Genomic DNA, 17,098 nt, shown 5'->3' with positions numbered 1-17,098 from the left:
ATAAAACTATACATGTAATATACCCTAAGATTAGAATGTGAAATCATTGTCCAATTATTTTCAAACTATCTGACTATAATTTTTCCTTACACAAAGGAATATAATATATTCATTGGAATAAGGTATAGTTGGTTAAACATATTCCTGCCTCACAAATTCCAGGTCAGCTAACACCATTCTTATTAATTTTTCGCAAGAATTTCGATACCACACAGCTACTCCCAATTGTAATCCCTAAAAAGAACGCTAAGCTCGCGCCGATTGAGTAATCCCGAGATTCCAGAAATCCTCTCTAAATCTGTAAAAAATAAATTCATTGATTGCCGCGATGTTCGATGCTCGGTATGGGATCGTAAAACTGCAAACTGCAAATGTCGCGTCAAATAATTAGAAGTGAATGCAGCTGACACAATGGAGGATAACCGACATATCCCCGAAAAGGACTCGGCGGAACACGGGAACAGAAGCACACCGGGCAGTTGGCCTCGCGAGGGAGGTACTCAATACTCACTTATTAACGCTGAACTACCAAAAACTGGTTCGGGTTCGTTTGCAAACAAAAAACCCCTTAATGTCCGTAAGACAAAACATGTTGTAAAACAATCGAAGGCCCGCGCACAAAAGGTGATTTTATGATTACGCGAACGCGATCGCTTTCGCCATAACCATCGCCATTGCGACCCAAAGACCAGAATACAGAAACCAGGATGCGATCGTAGAGGTCGCACGGGAACGAGGACACCAAACAAGGCCTGTAAGGTGGTGCTGATGCGTTGACCTGCCCATCGATCGGCCCATAAAATTCACACAACAATTAGGCAGCCACAGCCCAGATTTGTTTTTTCCTCTTTTTCGCAAACCGTCAACAATTCGGTGGAATTTACTGCGTGGGCTGGGCCTGGAAGGGTACGACCCGTGGGCTCTATAAGGCTGGGCTCCTCGTCTCATCCCAGGCACGGGCAAGTCATGTAACACGCCGTTACCTGGAAGTCATTAGGGGCGCACAAAAAGGCTAATCCCTAAGTGATCTATGTAAACATATGGTAACTCCCCCTGGGCGGCAAATTCGAGATGAATCATGAATTTTGGTCGTACAAACGCAAGATTTGATAGAAGATTGTAATATTTTTTCATCAAATAGAAAGTGTTGATCAATTACAAACATAATACATAATATTATAATATACAAACGTTCCCCGACGATTAGTTGAATCGAAAGCAGAGAATCCATTTCGAATTGCCCTTCCGGCAATGAAAGATTTATTTCAATCTGTAAAACACTCTAATGCATCTCTATCTGGCCATCGTAAATTAGAATCTGTCCCCGCCATTGACATTAACAACCTGCTACGAATTCAATGGTATTTATACATATTCCCTCAATTATGTTAATAAATCCATAAAGAAAGCAAAGCAAGCGCCATAGCCCATAAAGCAGACTCCGAAATAAAACTCAAGGGGCAATCAGACCATTACAGATATGTCCAAGTTCCAGTCCCGATCTAACAACCTATATCTGTGGCTTGGTGGAGCGTCGACGCCAGACGGATTTGAGTGTGGATGGATGGATATGTATGGATGGTAGACGTATCATTGTCGTGCGGCATTCGCTGTTTGTCGGTTCGTTTAACGTTTTTGAGAGTTTTACGGCCGTTTGCCGGGCCAAACCCCTCCAGAAACCCCTTCCGCCCACCCGCAACCCCCAGCCGATCCCGCAGCAAGTGCATTTTGCGTTGTACGAGCCGAGCAACCGCCTCCTTCGCCGTCGCAATCAAGCACCTTTATGGGTGCCGCGACATTGGCGATAAAATATCTTTGTTAATAAAACAAATTAGAGTGGAGAAGAACAACAAAAGGCGGCAAGTCACACATGGGTGGAAAGCCCAAATTGCTTTCGGATTCGCAGCCAAGCCTTCTTGTGGAATATTCCAGGATTATTGCCAATCAATTGGTTGAGAAGCAGTTGATTTGGTAGTTTTATTTTCAATATACCGTCATTGTCGAAAAATAGACATTTATTAACAATGTTATGTATAGCGCGGATTAAAATAGGATTTTAAGGTAAACAAGTTCAAAAAAGTTTCGCTTAAAAACAAATTAAATACAAAAGGAATTTTGCTTTGATATAAATCTCGCCTCTGCTCTACTGAGTGCCTCGAAAACGAAGTGCACAGCAAAATGATTGGAACATGCCACAGTAAAATAGGAATACAGTATGTAAAGACCACAAGATACAGATAAATCTTAAAGTTGCTTTCAGTTTCATTTTTAAGTATTTAGACTTACAACGACATAATTTCAGAAGTAAAAGCGTATCAAAAATATCTATATATTTAGTTTTTTCGTATAGGTAGCGAAGTTGGAGTTTTCATCGATATGCATTGCTAATTTCTTGACATGAATTTAGTTTCAACTAGAAGTTTTTTTATAGTATATTCGACTTGTAAAATTGGTACTTTAATATTGGGACAGTCATAGCAGTAAAATAAAATGTACAGCTGAAATTAAAAGGCCTGCCAATCATTTTAATTAAATAAAAGTGATCTTGTATGTGTTATTTGCATATTATAAATTCTAAACAAAATGTTATTTATTAAACAATCAATTAAATAAATACTCCAATCAATTCAAACGGAAAACTCAATCCTATAAACCAAGGACTCCGTTACAGCAATTAATAATTTCGGAAAATCCACCTGTGACTCTAGTTCCAGTTAATTAGTACTTTGCGGCTCTTGATACAGTCCTTCCTGCTGGGCATCCAATTCGTCAAATCTCTTGGACACGCCAATTGAGTTGATATGCAAGCAAGGCGACGCACACGGACTCACGGCTAATGAGCCCAGGCCCTTATATCGCTACAGATATCTATTTATATATGTACAGAGGGGAATTGCTCGTTCCATTACTTCTACGCGGAGCCTAGAACCTCGTTGAGGATCATTTCGCGGGTCATTAGTTGTCCGTTGGTGACACGCGTCCGCGATCGACTCCGGCTGAGCTGTGCCCTCCGCTCCGCTCCCGCCGGTCGTTGTCGCCGGGCCTGTCGATTTCGTTGGCCAAAGGCTGAGCCCGTTTGCAGCGCCTCCAACAGACTGTCCATCACGCCTTCCTGCGTCTGCGGGGCATCCATGTCAACCACTGCCTTCTTACGCTGTTGGCGCTCCTGTTGCTCTCGAGCAGACTGCTCTCGGGCCTCCTGCAGACGACGCTTCTTCTCCAGCTCCTCGCGTACCCGGACATTGTCGTTGTGGGCCGCTTGGAAGGCATCCTTGAAAGTCTTGATGTCCGCAAAGAACTCCTCCATTGTGTATTTGCTGGGATCGAAGGCATAGTACTCGCTGAGGTCCTTGTACAGCTTCTCCATTTGCAGCTGCATTTTGCCTGAAATTAAAACGAGATGTTAGAGAATTCGATTTTGCTCATGTAATATTCGTTCCGATCAGATGAGATAATCTTACCCAGCACGTCCACTTGTTGTCTGCACTCCTCGGCAAACTTGCCCATCACCTCGCTAAACTTGTCATCATCACACTGCGGCACCTTGTTGTTCTGGAGATCAGTTTCCAGGTTCTTAACCGCCGAATTCATTTGCCGCATGGCCTTTTGGATGGCATCCATGTTGACCCGCGACGCTTTATTAACATGCGACAGATCGTCGTAGAAGTTTAGTGCATCTGGGAATTTCTTTTCCACCAGGTCAGCCAGGTAGTGCAGCAATGTCTGCTTATTATCCGCATCCTTCGTATTGGACAGTTTGGTTAAATAACTGATCTCAAAGCCAAAGGCGGCCTCGTTTTTGGAGCCCGAGTTCATGTAATTTCCAAGCAGCAGAATCAGCTCCAAGATCTTTGAGAACTTTTTGCTATTCCGGATCTCTTCGCATGCTGCCGTTCCTGCCACAATGTCGGGTTTGATATCCTGCACCATGTCCGCGTAGGTCAGCTTGAAGTTCAGGTTGTGAAGTCGCGGCGAAAGGCGTTTAATTTCCCCTGAAATTAAGTAAAGTTATTCTGCGCCTTCTGCACTACAAACTCCATTCGCCTTACCTATTGTGGCTGCAAACTGTTCAATCGGCGGTAGCGGTTCGCCCTTTGCCTTGATCTCCTGCAAACGCTTGAGGTGCTCTGGCGGCGGAAGGTACTGGATAAGTTGCTGCAGGATATTGGAGGACAGGATGTCGGTGTCGCAGCGCAGCAAGCAGATCTTGATCTGTTCGTAGGACAGATGCTTCAGCGATCCTCCCAACATAATAGCCAAGTTCTGAGCAGTCTTCGAGTCGAGCACACGAAGATCGACATTTTTCTTTGTCAGCGTCGTTGGCTTGTCCACCGCATCCTTCTGTTCTTTCTTTACAGGTTTAGAAGAGAATTTCACGGCCAGTTCTGCGAGGAAGTCATCCTGGGCCAGCTTATCCTCCTGGCACTTGACCCAGAATGCCTTGTCGGACATTTTGGCCGGGACAATGGCTTTCCAGTTGGCCCGCTTCATGGGATTCTTGACGTCCCACTTCTTCTTCGGTTTTAAGCCATGAGGCAGAACGGGAACCATGGGCCCCATCATCATGGGCGGTGGTGGAGGTCCCCCTCCTGGGCGCATCATGCCAGGCATGGGTGGAGGCGGTGGGCCTCCCATTCCGGGCGGTGGAGGAGGTGGTGGCGGTCCACCTGCCCTTCCCGGCATGGGAGGTGGTGGTGGAGGCGGAGGTCCACCACCTGCTCGTCCCGGCATAGGTGGCGGCGGTGGGGGAGGTGCTCCTCCTCCTCCTGGTGGTGGCGGTGGCATGGGTATGTTTACCTTGGGTAGCTTATTGGGCGACGGAGCCGCCACACCATTAGCCTCCATCAACTTGACTTTCTCCTCCAGATGAGCCGCCTTCGCTTCCGCCTCTTGCTTGGCACTCTCCAGCTGCTCGATCTTCTTCTCGTACTCCTCCGACCGCTTCGACTCCTTGGCCTTGGCCTTCTCCACAATGTCGTCCAGCAGTAGCGAGGTGTCTATATTAAAGTTCCGGTTCTCGAAATTCGGATCACAGTAACCCTTGTGGAAGACGATTTGTGAGATGCACTCCTCAATCAGCTGATAATAGGCAGGTCGGAAGTAGAAGTCATCCCTGATGTACAGCAAATGCTGCAGGATGGACAGGAAGTAGGGCTCGGAAGTGGTGTCAGTCACCAGGTTCTTCAGCACATCGAAGCAATCGGTGGCGTCGTCCATGTTGAAGGTGACATTATCGAAGCGCTGCACAAACTCCTCGAAGTCATCCTCGCGGATCTCGTTGAAGATCTTGAAGTGCTGCTGCAGGTTCTCATTATTGCTGGCCTCCACGATTTTGGTGAACTCATCTAGGCGATCGTATAGACCCATGCGCATAATCTCACATCGCAAGTGCAGGCGGAAGTTCAAATCCGTGGGGGTATTGGTGAGAGTATTAATAAAAATCAGGCTGTGGCATGCCAAGTCCCGTTTGGGATCCTGCTGATCCGATGCAAACAAGGCATCCACTATGGGTCGAAAGCGCTCGCTCGCTTTAAAGGATGTGGCTGCAATAGTGGTTATGGCTCGGAGAACCTTCTCGTAGCCATTCCGCTCATAGACAATGCAGAACGAGGCCAGCAGCTTGAGGGCTTCACACATCGTCTGCGGCTTCCGGGGATCCAGGGATTGCGCCAGCAGCAGCACCACACTATGCTGATCCGGATTGAGCACCACGTTCAGACCCCATGTGTTGTTCATGATCGCCTTCAGGCACCGAATCGCCTCGAACTCGATCTTCTCGTAGCTGGCATTATTCTTTGACCGGGCCAGCAGCTTCTCAATCGTCCCGATGCCCGCCACTCCAAACTCCTTGATCCACGAGATCGGATTGCTGGTGAGCGCCACGCGCAGAGATTCCACACATTGGTACACCTTGTGCGTGCTGTGCTCCCCATTCTGCAGGTATTCCACATAGTCTATGGGCTTCTCGAAGCGGGAGTTGGCGCTACGCTCCAGTGAGTTTTTACCTGGAAGAGAAATTGGAGTTGGAGTCGGATGAGCGCACGTATTGAATTTCTGTAAAGCTATTTAGTGGTCAGCGGTATTTTACATAGTAGACATAGGAATATGGTTCTATAAACACCTATTAATATCTAATCCGATCAGTTCGTAACTTAAGCAATTGATAATTATGGCTAATATTGGACATTTTGATTTGTTACACTTTTGACATAAATTAAAAGTTGGCACAATAGTAAATTAAAGTACATTTTGCCATTCAACTCACGTTTGTGCTGTTTCGATGATAAAAAGTATACGGGTTCATTCCAAAATAGCTCAAGGCTTATATTTTGAAAGAAAGAGGTTTGCCTCCCACCGACAACACACCTGAATTTAGTCATATCAGCGATGATTCACTCTACCCTATCATTAGTCTGCTAAATCGGAATACTTTCCCACAAACGTACAATGGCAATTTGATAAGAAAACCATTTAATTAACGAGAAATTACCACTTAAGCTCTAATCTGGAATATAATCGTTAACAAGTTATGTTAAACAAAGGTGTAACATTATACACATATCAACACATTATAATACGCAAATGTGTTTTTAAGTTTATTTGCCATCACTCCAGATTTTCCAACTTGAAGTTTGTAAATTTCATGATAAAGGATGATACATATTCTATATAGGTGGCTCAATGATTACACTTTGGAGGTTCTAAATAGTTGCTGCACAGCTTTATGTGATAACTTTGCCCTAAAACTGTGAGAGATAGGGGTAGTTAAAAGGCTATCATCATGTCCCACCTTTGGAAGGGAGGCCTTCGGTGCGACCACCCACCCCTTTTTCTGATTGACCTGCACCACTGACATCACTCAAATTGGCCAAAACCTGCCCACCACTTATACGTTTATCCGTCAAAGCAAAACTACGCTAACTGTTTTATTAATTAACTCAAAACGGCAAGCGAAGCGTGTTAATGAACAGCTTTTTGTGCGAGCCTTTTTTGTTGTCGGCCAGTCCATTGTTTGTGTTTTAAATTTAATTTCGCAACAAGTGGGTTCTGCCACAATAAACACGACCCACAAATACTTACTTCAGTCGCTTTTACCTCTCACTCGCAGCTATCTGCACCTATGAGATACGATTGTGCCGCAGCTCAAGTTTACTGACAGGCATCACAATTTATTTTCAGCTCGATTTTGTCATAATGTGTTTAATGTTTTCGCATATTTGCATTTTATGGCCGTTCCAAAGTGTAAGGAAAATCACCCTCTGCCTCTGCTACACTGAGAACTAAGCCTCGTCGGTACAGGAAATTTGAATTAAAATTTGAAATATTAAATTTATATTCAATAACAAGGCCATTGAGATTTATAAATAGTAGGTTATAATCATTAGCTATATTTATATATGATGTTTAGTAAAAATACTTTCAGTGTACATAGTACATCTCTCTCTCGCCTTCACGATGCACTTGCTTATACAACAAAAAGACCTAAGCGCGAAATAAAAGAATCATTTCATTTTCTCACTGCCACTTGACGTAATTTAAATTGTATAATGTGCACGGTGGTGGAAATTCAATGTCTTTGCATTTTCATTTTTTGCCGCTCGACTTTGTCACGCATTCGCCGCGTACCACTTACATACATACTATGTATAATATAGCACTTGGTATTACTTGATAAAATGGGCAAGCAGATAGTCCGCGGCTGTGGCGCAATTAGGCGTTACAAACGATAAGGGAACTTTGATTCCACACTCCGCAAGACTGATAATGGACCATGGCCATGGTGAACTAACTGGAGCGAGACCCAAAGAACGAAGCTGAAGCTGAAAGCTGAGCTGGCATTGAAATGTGCTCAAGATACAGCTGGCGATGTGCTACAGTGATAATTGGTAGTATCACTGTAGTACAGTAGAGTACACCGTACTAATCTCGCTGGATATGAATGAAGCAAACACAAGGGAAGATTCCAGCTGAATCATTACCGCGCTGCGATGCACATAATATCGTTATAATAATTCTAGAAATAAAGTATTCTCAAAATTGAAGTAGAGTTAAGCAAGTATATGTAGTTAACAAACAAAGTAATCACCTCTTGACTAATTGAAGTGGAAACCATTTAGAGACTTATGTATGTTATGAGCTTACTTATCCAAAGGATCGTTGACATCACTTCAATCGGTTTAGGAATTGGCCAGAAATATAGAACAGAACCTGGCCACAGAGCAAATTGGCAGCTAAGAAGGCGCTAAGCAATCAGAAAGCGAAATTTGCAGTGTCACGCACACAGCGAAACGGGGAAAGCACACGGACACGAGTTCCGTTACCTGCTTATCTTATCACAAGTGGAATGCAATATTCCGCAGCACAACAAAAGCAAAAAAAAAAAGTAGAAGGCAGAGTCACCCAGTTGCACGAAAATCGATGGTCTGCTGTTTGTATACCCTTGCAAAGGGAAAGGGTGTTAAAGTTTTGCCAATCCGGTTGGCCTTTCAAAGTTGCTTGGAACATTACGGTTCAGACGAGTTTAGATTATTCGTATATGTATGTAGATTATTCTTAGACTTTCTATTCCAGAACTATAGTTCTTAGCCAAACGATACTCAATCTTCAAACACAAATGCGGTTTTCTGTTTGAAAACGTGTACTTGCACCATGTTCTTTACCTTTCAAGTGCCACATAATCATCTTCTGTCGCTCCTCCTTCGATTTGGCCAACAGGGGCTCCCTCTTGTCCTTCGGAATGTTCATGTCCTCGATGATCTCCAGAAACTTCGCATCCAGCTCCGCAACGCTTAGCTGCTGGATGTACTGCTCAAAGTCCTCCACGCCCGGCACCACATAGTTGTCCGCGGACACGGGTCGTCCGCCATGGGCCAGGGTGCCACTGCTGATGGTTCCTCCCTTGGACTTCGAGGGTCTTCCGAACAGACTGTCCAGGAGCCCGCCGCCCGTGGATTTCGTTTTCTCGTGACGAGACATTCTGCAAAGAACAGAACAGAAATATTGGGTTCGATTTCATAAACTATGCAAAAGATTTCAAGTCTAACCCCAGCTTTTTGAGGCGCATTTCGTTGGATAGCTAGGCGAAAACTAAACAAAGACCAAACAACGATTTTTGGGGCCTGCGCAGTCTTCAATATTTTGGGGGAGACAACTTGCACAGCTGTTCCTTGTTTACAAGTGTTCGAGAGCAGCGCACAGACCGCGGTTTCTGATGGCTTCCCAGCGAATGCATCCAATCGATGGACGGATGGCTGGGAGGTGGTCGATCATTATCAGCTTGGGTTTATTTACAATTATCTGGGGTGCCGTAATGTCGATTCAGCCTCAACGGAGTGTGGAATTTTCAATTAACACGTACATATGTACGTATTTTGAGGGAACGAGGCCCATTACAGTGGTTCTTCGACTTGGAAAGGGTGCTGTTTTCCTTTTACATGCTTAAGAACATTAACACATGAGAGTTGGCTTTCATTTAAAATTTTTTAAGGGTGGAAATCTAATAGGAATTATAATTTTAATACTGTGTGAATATTACTGGTAAGCTCAAAAATGATCAATTTATAATTAGGTTTGTACAATAAGTTTATATTACAGATTAAAACACTCTCAAGCTTAACCATTTTCCAAATTAGAATCCGACCACTGTGCTATCCAAAACTCTCACCGCGTGAAAACGACTGATTATAATTATAAACAAAAACGATAAAAGTATACCGCAGCAAATTGGACAAATTCATTAATAATGCGCACTAAATTTACAAAACGATGCGATAATCGCGGCCAGCCAAAATAGGAAATAGCACGTTATTCACAGCGCAAAACTGAGAGCCAAACAAAACACGAGAGAAATTGGTTAGAATATGTGGAGAATATGGAGTGATTCATTTGACCAGGCTGAGAGGCTGGCCGTTAGCGTTTGAACATTTGAATTGCCTTGTATTGAAGGATGCGTTGGGAACAAGCTTTGGCTTTTTGCGTTAGCTTGTCCAACGCATCTAATGAATCACTAATGAAATCGGAATCGCAGCAGCTGAGCAGCAGAGGTAGAAAACAGAAAATCCAATAAAAAGGCAAACGAGCAACAGGTTTTGCGGATGGTTCTGGCTCGCTACACGGAAAACAAAGTACTTAAACTGTAAGATTTGATTAGGAAATGAAATAAACGTTCGTTATTAGTGCTCTTAAATTGAGTAAAATTTACATTTTAAGCTAAGAGAGCTATAAAGTGCTGCGTTTCAATATTTGGCATGCAAGGATAAATTTAATAGATATATAGATATAGATATATATGTGCCCTGGTATTTTCTGCAGTGTGGCGAACGGGCGTGCCAACTGGCGGCAAATCATTCACAGTGCTCGGCTAGAGAAATCAAATTTAATATATGACTCCGCAAAAGGCCAATTGTGAATGGAGTGTTGTGTGTGTGTGTGTGTGTGGGCAGAGGAGTGTGCGAGGGAGGGGGCGAGGAGGTGGGTAGTGGAGAGTGGAGCGACAAGTTCAAGCAGGGCAACAATTTCTTTTCAGGTCGCCAGTACACATAAGCATCTGCGGAGGAAATGCTTTCAACAAGATTTCTTTTGCCAAAGAATTTACTGCAATTGCCTCTTTCTCTATTTTGTTTACATGCACTGCATCTCTTTCCCTCCCCTCCACAACATCACAACACAACCCTCCGCGACCAACACTCCTTCCACAGAACGATCTACATATGTCTTTCTCGCTCCCGCTCTGGCATTAGTTGTGTGCTGCAACTGCGAAAATGTAAACAAGTATAAAACCGTCTAATAACCGCTGGAATTCCAAGAAACGAAACGAGAATTGGTAAGAATGCGCTCACCTTCGTTTTGATATCTGTGTCGCCTGCTCACTTTTGATTTTTTTCGGTGGTTTACGTCATAAGACCAGAAAAATAATGGCTTGCCACTCTCACACAAATAGAGCCACACTCGCACACGCACACAAACTCGCGATCAAACGGCTTTTGTTGTGGTTGTTGTTTTTGGACTATGTCTTTTTGTTTGTTTTATTGCGCGACGCTCTGTACAAAAAACAAGCTGACAAGCTGTGCACACCGTTCCCTCCGAACACTTTTTCTTGCAGTGTGGTACTCCTTACTTATTTAGTTGTTGCTCTTGCTTTCCACTTTCGGCCACTTGTTGCTCCTTTGCCGGGAATGACACATGGAACACACTCCGCTAGCGGGCTTTTGTGCAACGCAAACACTGTTCTGCCTAGTTATTGGACACTTGGCATGCAGATCGCTGGCTCTTCACGGCCGTTAATTGCGAAAAAACAAATTCTAAGCACAAGCGGTTCGATTTACTCAGCGCGTTGAGTTGATCGAAATTAGTGTGACCGCAGCGGGATCGCTCAATCAAACCGCTTCATTTTCAAGGGTTATGGAAATATACTTTTGGGATTTAGCCTGTATTCGAACCAAACAATAAGCAGCAAGCCGGTGTTTTTCACTTATTTTTAAAACTTTGTTTATGATTTTCATTTTATTTTGCTTCGTGTTCTAAATGCAACCAATTTTGTTTGAATAAAATATTTATATTTGAAAATTAATTATTAAAGTAACACAATAGGTGTATATAATTAAGTTGGCAGTCCTAGTCTATCTGATTTGCGCATTTTGACAGTCCGACAGCACTATGAATTTTGTTGACTTCGGGTTGGGAATTCTTCTTCTGAATTCTTTTATATAAATTGGACAGGATGCAGCGCGATAGGGACTCATCCGGCTCCAACGCCCGCAAGGGCAACCGCCCACCGGGTCTCAGGGGCAAGGACATCGGTTTGTACTATCGCAATCTTGCCCGGCAGCAAAAGAAGGACAGAGGCGAGAATGCGGAATCAAAGGAGCCGCAAATCCGCTTGGGCTGCAATGTCAGTGCTCCCAGTGGAGTGCTTGAGCGTGTGAAGGAGTTAATGGAGGACTACAGCCGGGCACCGTCCAGACAAAATGTGGATGACAAAAATGTGGATGCCAAATTTCAGCAACAGTTTCGCCATCTTTTGAGTGTAAACTTTGAGGAATTCGTTGCGGAGACCAAGGAACGGAACGCGGACTTAGACTGGGTAAACCCCAAGCTGGACGAGAGACTGCAGCTGGAACTGGGGCAACGCCAGTTGGAGGAGAATGCCAAGAAACGGCTAGAAGCACGGAAAAAACTGCCCACCATGAAATACGCCGACGATATTATCCAGGCTGTGCGGGAAAACCAAGTAATACTCATTGTAGGAAGCACTGGATGTGGCAAGACCACTCAGGTGCCTCAAATCCTCCTCGACGACGCCATTTCCCGCGGATGTGCCTCGTCGTGCCGCATCATTTGCACTCAGCCACGAAGGATTTCAGCCATCGCCATTGCCGAGTGGGTGAGTTACGAGCGCTGCGAGAGCCTGGGCAATTCGGTAGGCTACCAGATTCGCCTAGAGAGCAGGAAGGCCAGGGAGAGAGCCTCCATCACTTACTGCACCACAGGCGTTCTACTGCAGCAGCTTCAATCGGACCCACTGATGCACAATCTAAGTGTCTTAATCCTGGATGAGATCCACGAACGCAGCGTGGAAACAGATCTCCTAATGGGTCTTCTAAAGGTTATCCTGCCCCACAGACCCGATCTAAAGGTGATCCTGATGAGTGCAACTGTACGGGAGCAGGATTTTTGTGACTACTTTAACAACTGTCCCATGTTCCGCATCGAGGGCGTGATGTTTCCCGTGAAGATGCTCTACTTGGAGGATGTTCTGTCCAAGACGAACTACGAGTTCCAAAAGTTCCGCGATCGTCGTCCCAAGCGGGATCCGCCTGAGCGCAGGATGAAGCACGAGGCTATGATAGAACCGTATCTGCGACGCATCAGGAACTCGTACGATAGTCGTGTGCTCGACAAGCTGCGTTTGCCGGAGTCGGAGGGCTGCGAGGATATTGATTTTATAGCCGATTTGGTTTACTACATATGCGAAAACGAACCAGAGGGTGCCATATTAGTGTTCCTGCCTGGTTATGATAAGATCTCCCAACTGTACAATATTCTGGATAAACCAAAGACTTCGAAGGGCCAAAGGTGGCGGGATCATATGGCCGTATTTCCATTACATTCCCTAATGCAGTCAGGGGAACAGCAGGCAGTGTTCAGGCGACCACCGGCGGGCCAGCGTAAGGTTATAATCTCTACAATTATCGCCGAAACGTCGGTGACTATTGACGACGTGGTTTATGTGATAAACTCTGGCCGGACGAAAGCCACCAACTATGACATCGAAACGAACATACAGTCGCTGGATGAGGTTTGGGTGACCAAAGCAAATACCCAGCAGCGGAGAGGCAGGGCAGGTCGAGTGCGGCCGGGCATATGCTATAATCTGTTCTCCCGCGCTAGAGAGGATCGCATGGACGATATTCCGACGCCGGAGATACTACGCTCCAAGCTGGAATCCATAATTTTAAGCCTCAAGCTACTGCACATCGACGATCCGTATCGGTTCCTGCAAACTCTTATTAATGCCCCCAATCCCGAGGCCATAAAGATGGGAGTGGAACTGCTAAAGCGGTGGGTTTAATAGTTTGGCCCCTTCGTTTCACACTTATAATTTAACCCGCTTATTGAACAGCATTGAGGCGTTGGACCAGACGGGCACCCTTACTCCACTGGGCATGCACTTGGCAAAGCTGCCCATTGATCCGCAGATGGGAAAAATGATCCTGATGTCGGCGCTCTTCTGTTGCTTGGATCCCATCACTTCGGCGGCGGCTGCCTTGTCCTTTAAGTCCCCCTTCTACTCGCCTTTGGGTAAAGAGAGCCGAGTGGATGAAATCAAGCGGAGAATGGCCCGAAATATGCGGAGCGATCACCTGATGGTGCACAATACCATTATTGCGTACCGCGATAGCCGCTATTCGCACGCGGAACGAGACTTCTGCTATAAGAATTTCCTCAGCTCCATGACACTGCAGCAGTTGGAGAGGATGAAGAATCAGTTCAGTGAGCTGCTCTACAACTACAAGTAGGTTCGTTTTATGACTGCCTTGTGTAAACTAAGCTACTTACCTTATTTCAGATTTCTGGCATCGTCAAACTGCAAGGATGCTGCATCCAATAAGAATTCTGAGAAGATTCCCCTACTGAGGGCCATTATAGGAGCGGGACTCTATCCCAACATGGCTCACTTGCGGTAGACACCACCTATTAACAATAGAGGCAATAACTAATACACAATTTAATGCAGAAAATCACGGCAGATCAAGAATAGAGTACGCGCTATCCACACCATGGCAACGGACGATGGACGCCGCGTTAACTTTCATCCCTCCTCGGTGAACAGCGGAGAGAGTGGCTTCGACTCGGCATACTTTGTCTACTTTCAGCGGCAGAAGTCCACCGATCTTTTCCTGCTCGACTCCACAATGGTTTTTCCCATGGCACTGATCATTTTCGGAGATGGCGTGGAAGCGGGAGTGACCCAAAATACGCCATATCTGTGCGTGGCCAAGACATATTAGTGGGTATAACATATCTTCCTTCAATAGGATAAACTTAACTTATTTCATACTTAGCTTTAAATGCAATCGTGAAACTGCCGACGTAGTCATACAATTAAGAAGCAATTTGGAGAAACTGCTGCTCAAAAAGGCTTTGTATCCGGCCCCGATCGAGGAGAACGGATATGAAAAGCAGTTGATCAAGTTAGTCTTAACCCACGTTTCACTTAACAACAATAATTACGTTTTTATTTCCGCACAGAGCCATCGAATTGCTTCTCTCGCTAGACGAAAGACTCGGCGAGGACTATATTTCATCCGATGAAATCGATGACATATAATCTGCCTCCATAGCTTGGTGTTGTAGTTTATTGTTAGCAAAACATTGTATAGCGTAATAATAAATTATAGGTGTAAACTAGTGATGCAATAACAAAATCAGTAAATGCAACTTTTAATCGTCCTCCAGCAGAGCAAACACGTTCCGAGACCTGGGTGCGTCTTCCCTGATGCCACATTCCTCCTCATCAGCATTGGTCTCGTCATTGGAGCTGTCCTCGTCTTCATCCTCGCTGTCGGCAGCTTAAAATGATGGGTTTATTTAAAATTAGTTTAGTTTTTAGTTTTCAAATTTGTTAGCTACTCACTATCCGAGCAGACGGATGATGTGTCGCCGTTGGTCTCGCTCTCCGGCTCATCTAATTCGACTTGCTGGTACTTCTTGACCTCCCCCACATCGGGATGTTGGAGCCAGTGCTCACGTCGCTCCTCAAATCCGGGCGGATAAAACTGCAATACCAACATCTGTTGGCCGGCCAGGCACATGCGAAGGATATGATTCGCGGCCCGGTAGCGATCCGGCCTGGCTGCCTTGGCGGTGAGGAATCCCCTCTTATATGCCCAAGCATCGGAGATGGCCACCGCAGACCACTCATCGTAATCCTCGGGCAGGTGGAGACGCAGAAGCTGTGGTAGATTCAGATGTTCGCCGAGAAACTTCAGGGAGCGGTATGGAACAGCCAGTTGCGATATGGGGAAACTGCCCAGCAGCACTTGCAGGCTTTTGGGAGTACTCGAGGGAAAGACTAGACCGGGACAATCACAGAGGCGAACAAGTGGGGTGAGGAAAATTGTCTGAAAGTGCTTCGTATGTCCGGGCGTGCGACTAACGCTGACCACCTTGCGTCCCTTTAAGGCATTGATCAGCGACGACTTTCCGACATTGGGAAATCCAATGCAGCCAATGGTCAGGACCCCACTGTGATATTTAACGTGCTCGTGGGGCGTGGTGTCGATGCTGCTGCTGATCTTGAGTTCACCCTCCACGGCCGTTGATATTTCATCCAGGATGTCAAGCTGATCACTACGCATGTCCTCTCGTATCTTCTGCTCCCAGGTTGTTAGATCCACCTCTCCTTGGACATAGCGCTGGCATTCCTTGTAGATATTATACACTCCTTCCATACTCCTGCGATGAGCCTGTGGACCACGTTGACTTCCTTTGCGGGATCGGGGGAGGAAGGATGCAAAGAGCACCACTGGTAGCTGGGGGTAACGGTCGCGGAAGTATTGCCTCCAAGCCACCACCGCATGCGGTTCGACTAGATCCACCTTGTTGAACACCACTATCGCATGTTTCTTTAGCGTGTTGATAATATAGTCGTACAGGGAGGGTGGAAACATCAGCGTGGCATAGCGCACGTCCACAATGATCAGCAGGATGTCCGAGAACTCCAGGACACGCCATAGCTGACGCCAGGTTTCCAGATTCAGCTCAAACAGCGAAAGCTCCTTCGAATCTCCAGCACGCTGCTTTTTCTGCAGCTCGTCCACGTATTCCTGACAAAAGATTATTAATGGATATGTTAATATTATAAACCAAGCCGCCAGTAGACTGACCTACCTTAAAGTAGCGATTCTCGGTGCGATCAAGCTCTTCCTTGGACTCCGTTAGCGTCCAAGGTGGACGAACTGGGAAGTCGCAGCCGGCAAAGTATCGGTCGTCCACTTCCCGCTGAGCGGGACTGAGTTTCTCGAACGGTTTAAAGCCCTCTTGTTTCATTTGCTCCAGTTCCTTTTTGCCCTCCTGGTAGAATTGCAAATTATAGCGATTGACGTTCTTGTTTCGGTTTCCGCCGCGCGCAAAAGGCTGCTCCATGAGTTTCCTGGTCGTTTCCGGCACATCGCTGTCCTCATACGACTCCTGCGTGCTCCTCAGATACTTTGGGGGACCTGCCGGCGTAACAATTGTTAGTCATCCGCTTCGATTTTCCAGCCTTACGCCCCTTTTCACAGGTGGGCACACAATCTCGGTTTTCTCACCTTTTGTGTTGCGCTTTTGCAACATCTGGTCCTTCTTCTTCTTGCCGCTAAAGGCCACCTTGCGCCGTTGCTGTGGCATCGTTTTTGGGTCACGTCCTGGTCTCACTCCCGGTCAATTTGGTTTCGTCCAGCAGCGGTGGCCAACTGTTAGTTGTAGTTAATTGGGATTGAATGTTGTTGCGGCTTTTCCCTTTTGCGAATTAAAAGTTTCACACCAGTTGGCAGCACCGAGAGCACCGGGTTGTCGAGCTCGACAGTTAAGTCACGAAAATAAATAAAACTTTCAC

The 17,098-nt window shown here is 45.7% G+C and overlaps 3 protein-coding genes across 8 annotated transcripts; 1 reads left to right on the top strand and 2 right to left on the bottom strand.

The window, feature by feature from the left end:
- Positions 1 to 1,448: 1,448 nt before the first annotated feature.
- dia (diaphanous) lies at positions 1,449 to 11,358 on the bottom strand. Of its 5 annotated transcripts, none has more exons than NM_001273711.1 (5): positions 10,839 to 11,358; positions 8,661 to 8,977; positions 4,050 to 6,005; positions 3,462 to 3,992; positions 1,449 to 3,384 (listed from the first exon to the last, which is right to left on the bottom strand). In NM_001273711.1, the coding sequence occupies exons 2-5, from the start codon at positions 8,974 to 8,976 to the stop codon at positions 2,912 to 2,914; spliced, it is 3,276 nt and encodes a 1,091-aa protein (NP_001260640.1). In that variant the 5' UTR covers position 8,977; positions 10,839 to 11,358; the 3' UTR covers positions 1,449 to 2,911. The 5 variants fall into 5 exon arrangements, with proteins under 5 accessions (NP_001260640.1, NP_476981.1, NP_724285.1 ...); NM_057633.5 differs by having other exon boundaries at positions 1,966 to 3,384; NM_165341.3 differs by having other exon boundaries at positions 1,966 to 3,384; positions 11,117 to 11,358.
- A 158-nt stretch (positions 11,359 to 11,516) lies between these two features.
- Rhau (RHAU helicase) lies at positions 11,517 to 14,923 on the top strand. Of its 2 annotated transcripts, none has more exons than NM_001273710.1 (6): positions 11,517 to 13,560; positions 13,622 to 14,014; positions 14,069 to 14,182; positions 14,237 to 14,509; positions 14,565 to 14,693; positions 14,752 to 14,923. In NM_001273710.1, exons 1-6 carry the CDS (start codon positions 11,720 to 11,722, stop codon positions 14,828 to 14,830), a joined length of 2,829 nt encoding a protein of 942 aa, NP_001260639.1. In that variant the 5' UTR covers positions 11,517 to 11,719; the 3' UTR covers positions 14,831 to 14,923. The 2 variants fall into 2 exon arrangements, with proteins under 2 accessions (NP_001260639.1, NP_610056.1); NM_136212.2 differs by having other exon boundaries at positions 11,623 to 13,560.
- Ns4 (Nucleostemin 4) lies at positions 14,847 to 17,026 on the bottom strand. The gene is made up of 4 exons (NM_136211.4): positions 16,812 to 17,026; positions 16,393 to 16,721; positions 15,137 to 16,328; positions 14,847 to 15,071 (listed from the first exon to the last, which is right to left on the bottom strand). The coding sequence occupies exons 1-4, from the start codon at positions 16,888 to 16,890 to the stop codon at positions 14,944 to 14,946; spliced, it is 1,728 nt and encodes a 575-aa protein (NP_610055.1). The 5' UTR covers positions 16,891 to 17,026; the 3' UTR covers positions 14,847 to 14,943.
- Positions 17,027 to 17,098: the final 72 nt, after the last annotated feature.

The sequence above is a fragment of the Drosophila melanogaster genome, chromosome 2L (genome assembly GCF_000001215.4).
Source record: "Drosophila melanogaster chromosome 2L".
Classification (NCBI taxonomy): Eukaryota; Metazoa; Arthropoda; class Insecta; order Diptera; family Drosophilidae; genus Drosophila; species Drosophila melanogaster.
This window is presented reverse-complemented; position numbering and strand designations above follow the sequence as displayed.

Excerpts from the sequence above, each read along its gene's own strand:
- dia (NM_001259184.1), bottom strand. The coding sequence starts at position 9,064 with ATGCGCCTCAAAAAGCTGGG. Across the intron at positions 6,006-8,660 it reads GATTATGTGGCACTTGAAAG|GTAAAAACTCACTGGAGCGT; the intron begins GTAAAGAACATG and ends TTTCTCTTCCAG. Across the intron at positions 3,993-4,049 it reads ACAGTTTGCAGCCACAATAG|GGGAAATTAAACGCCTTTCG; the intron begins GTAAGGCGAATG and ends ACTTAATTTCAG.
- Ns4 (NM_136211.4), bottom strand. The coding sequence starts at position 16,890 with ATGCCACAGCAACGGCGCAAGGTGGCCTTTAGCGGCAAGAAGAAGAAG. Across the intron at positions 16,722-16,811 it reads GCAAAAGCGCAACACAAAAG|GTCCCCCAAAGTATCTGAGG; the intron begins GTGAGAAAACCG and ends TTACGCCGGCAG. Across the intron at positions 16,329-16,392 it reads CCGAGAATCGCTACTTTAAG|GAATACGTGGACGAGCTGCA; the intron begins GTAGGTCAGTCT and ends ATCTTTTGTCAG.
- Rhau (NM_001273710.1), top strand. The coding sequence starts at position 11,720 with ATGCAGCGCGATAGGGACTCATCCGGCTCCAACGCCCGCAAGGGCAAC. Across the intron at positions 13,561-13,621 it reads GGAGTGGAACTGCTAAAGCG|CATTGAGGCGTTGGACCAGA; the intron begins GTGGGTTTAATA and ends CTTATTGAACAG. Across the intron at positions 14,015-14,068 it reads GAGCTGCTCTACAACTACAA|ATTTCTGGCATCGTCAAACT; the intron begins GTAGGTTCGTTT and ends ACCTTATTTCAG.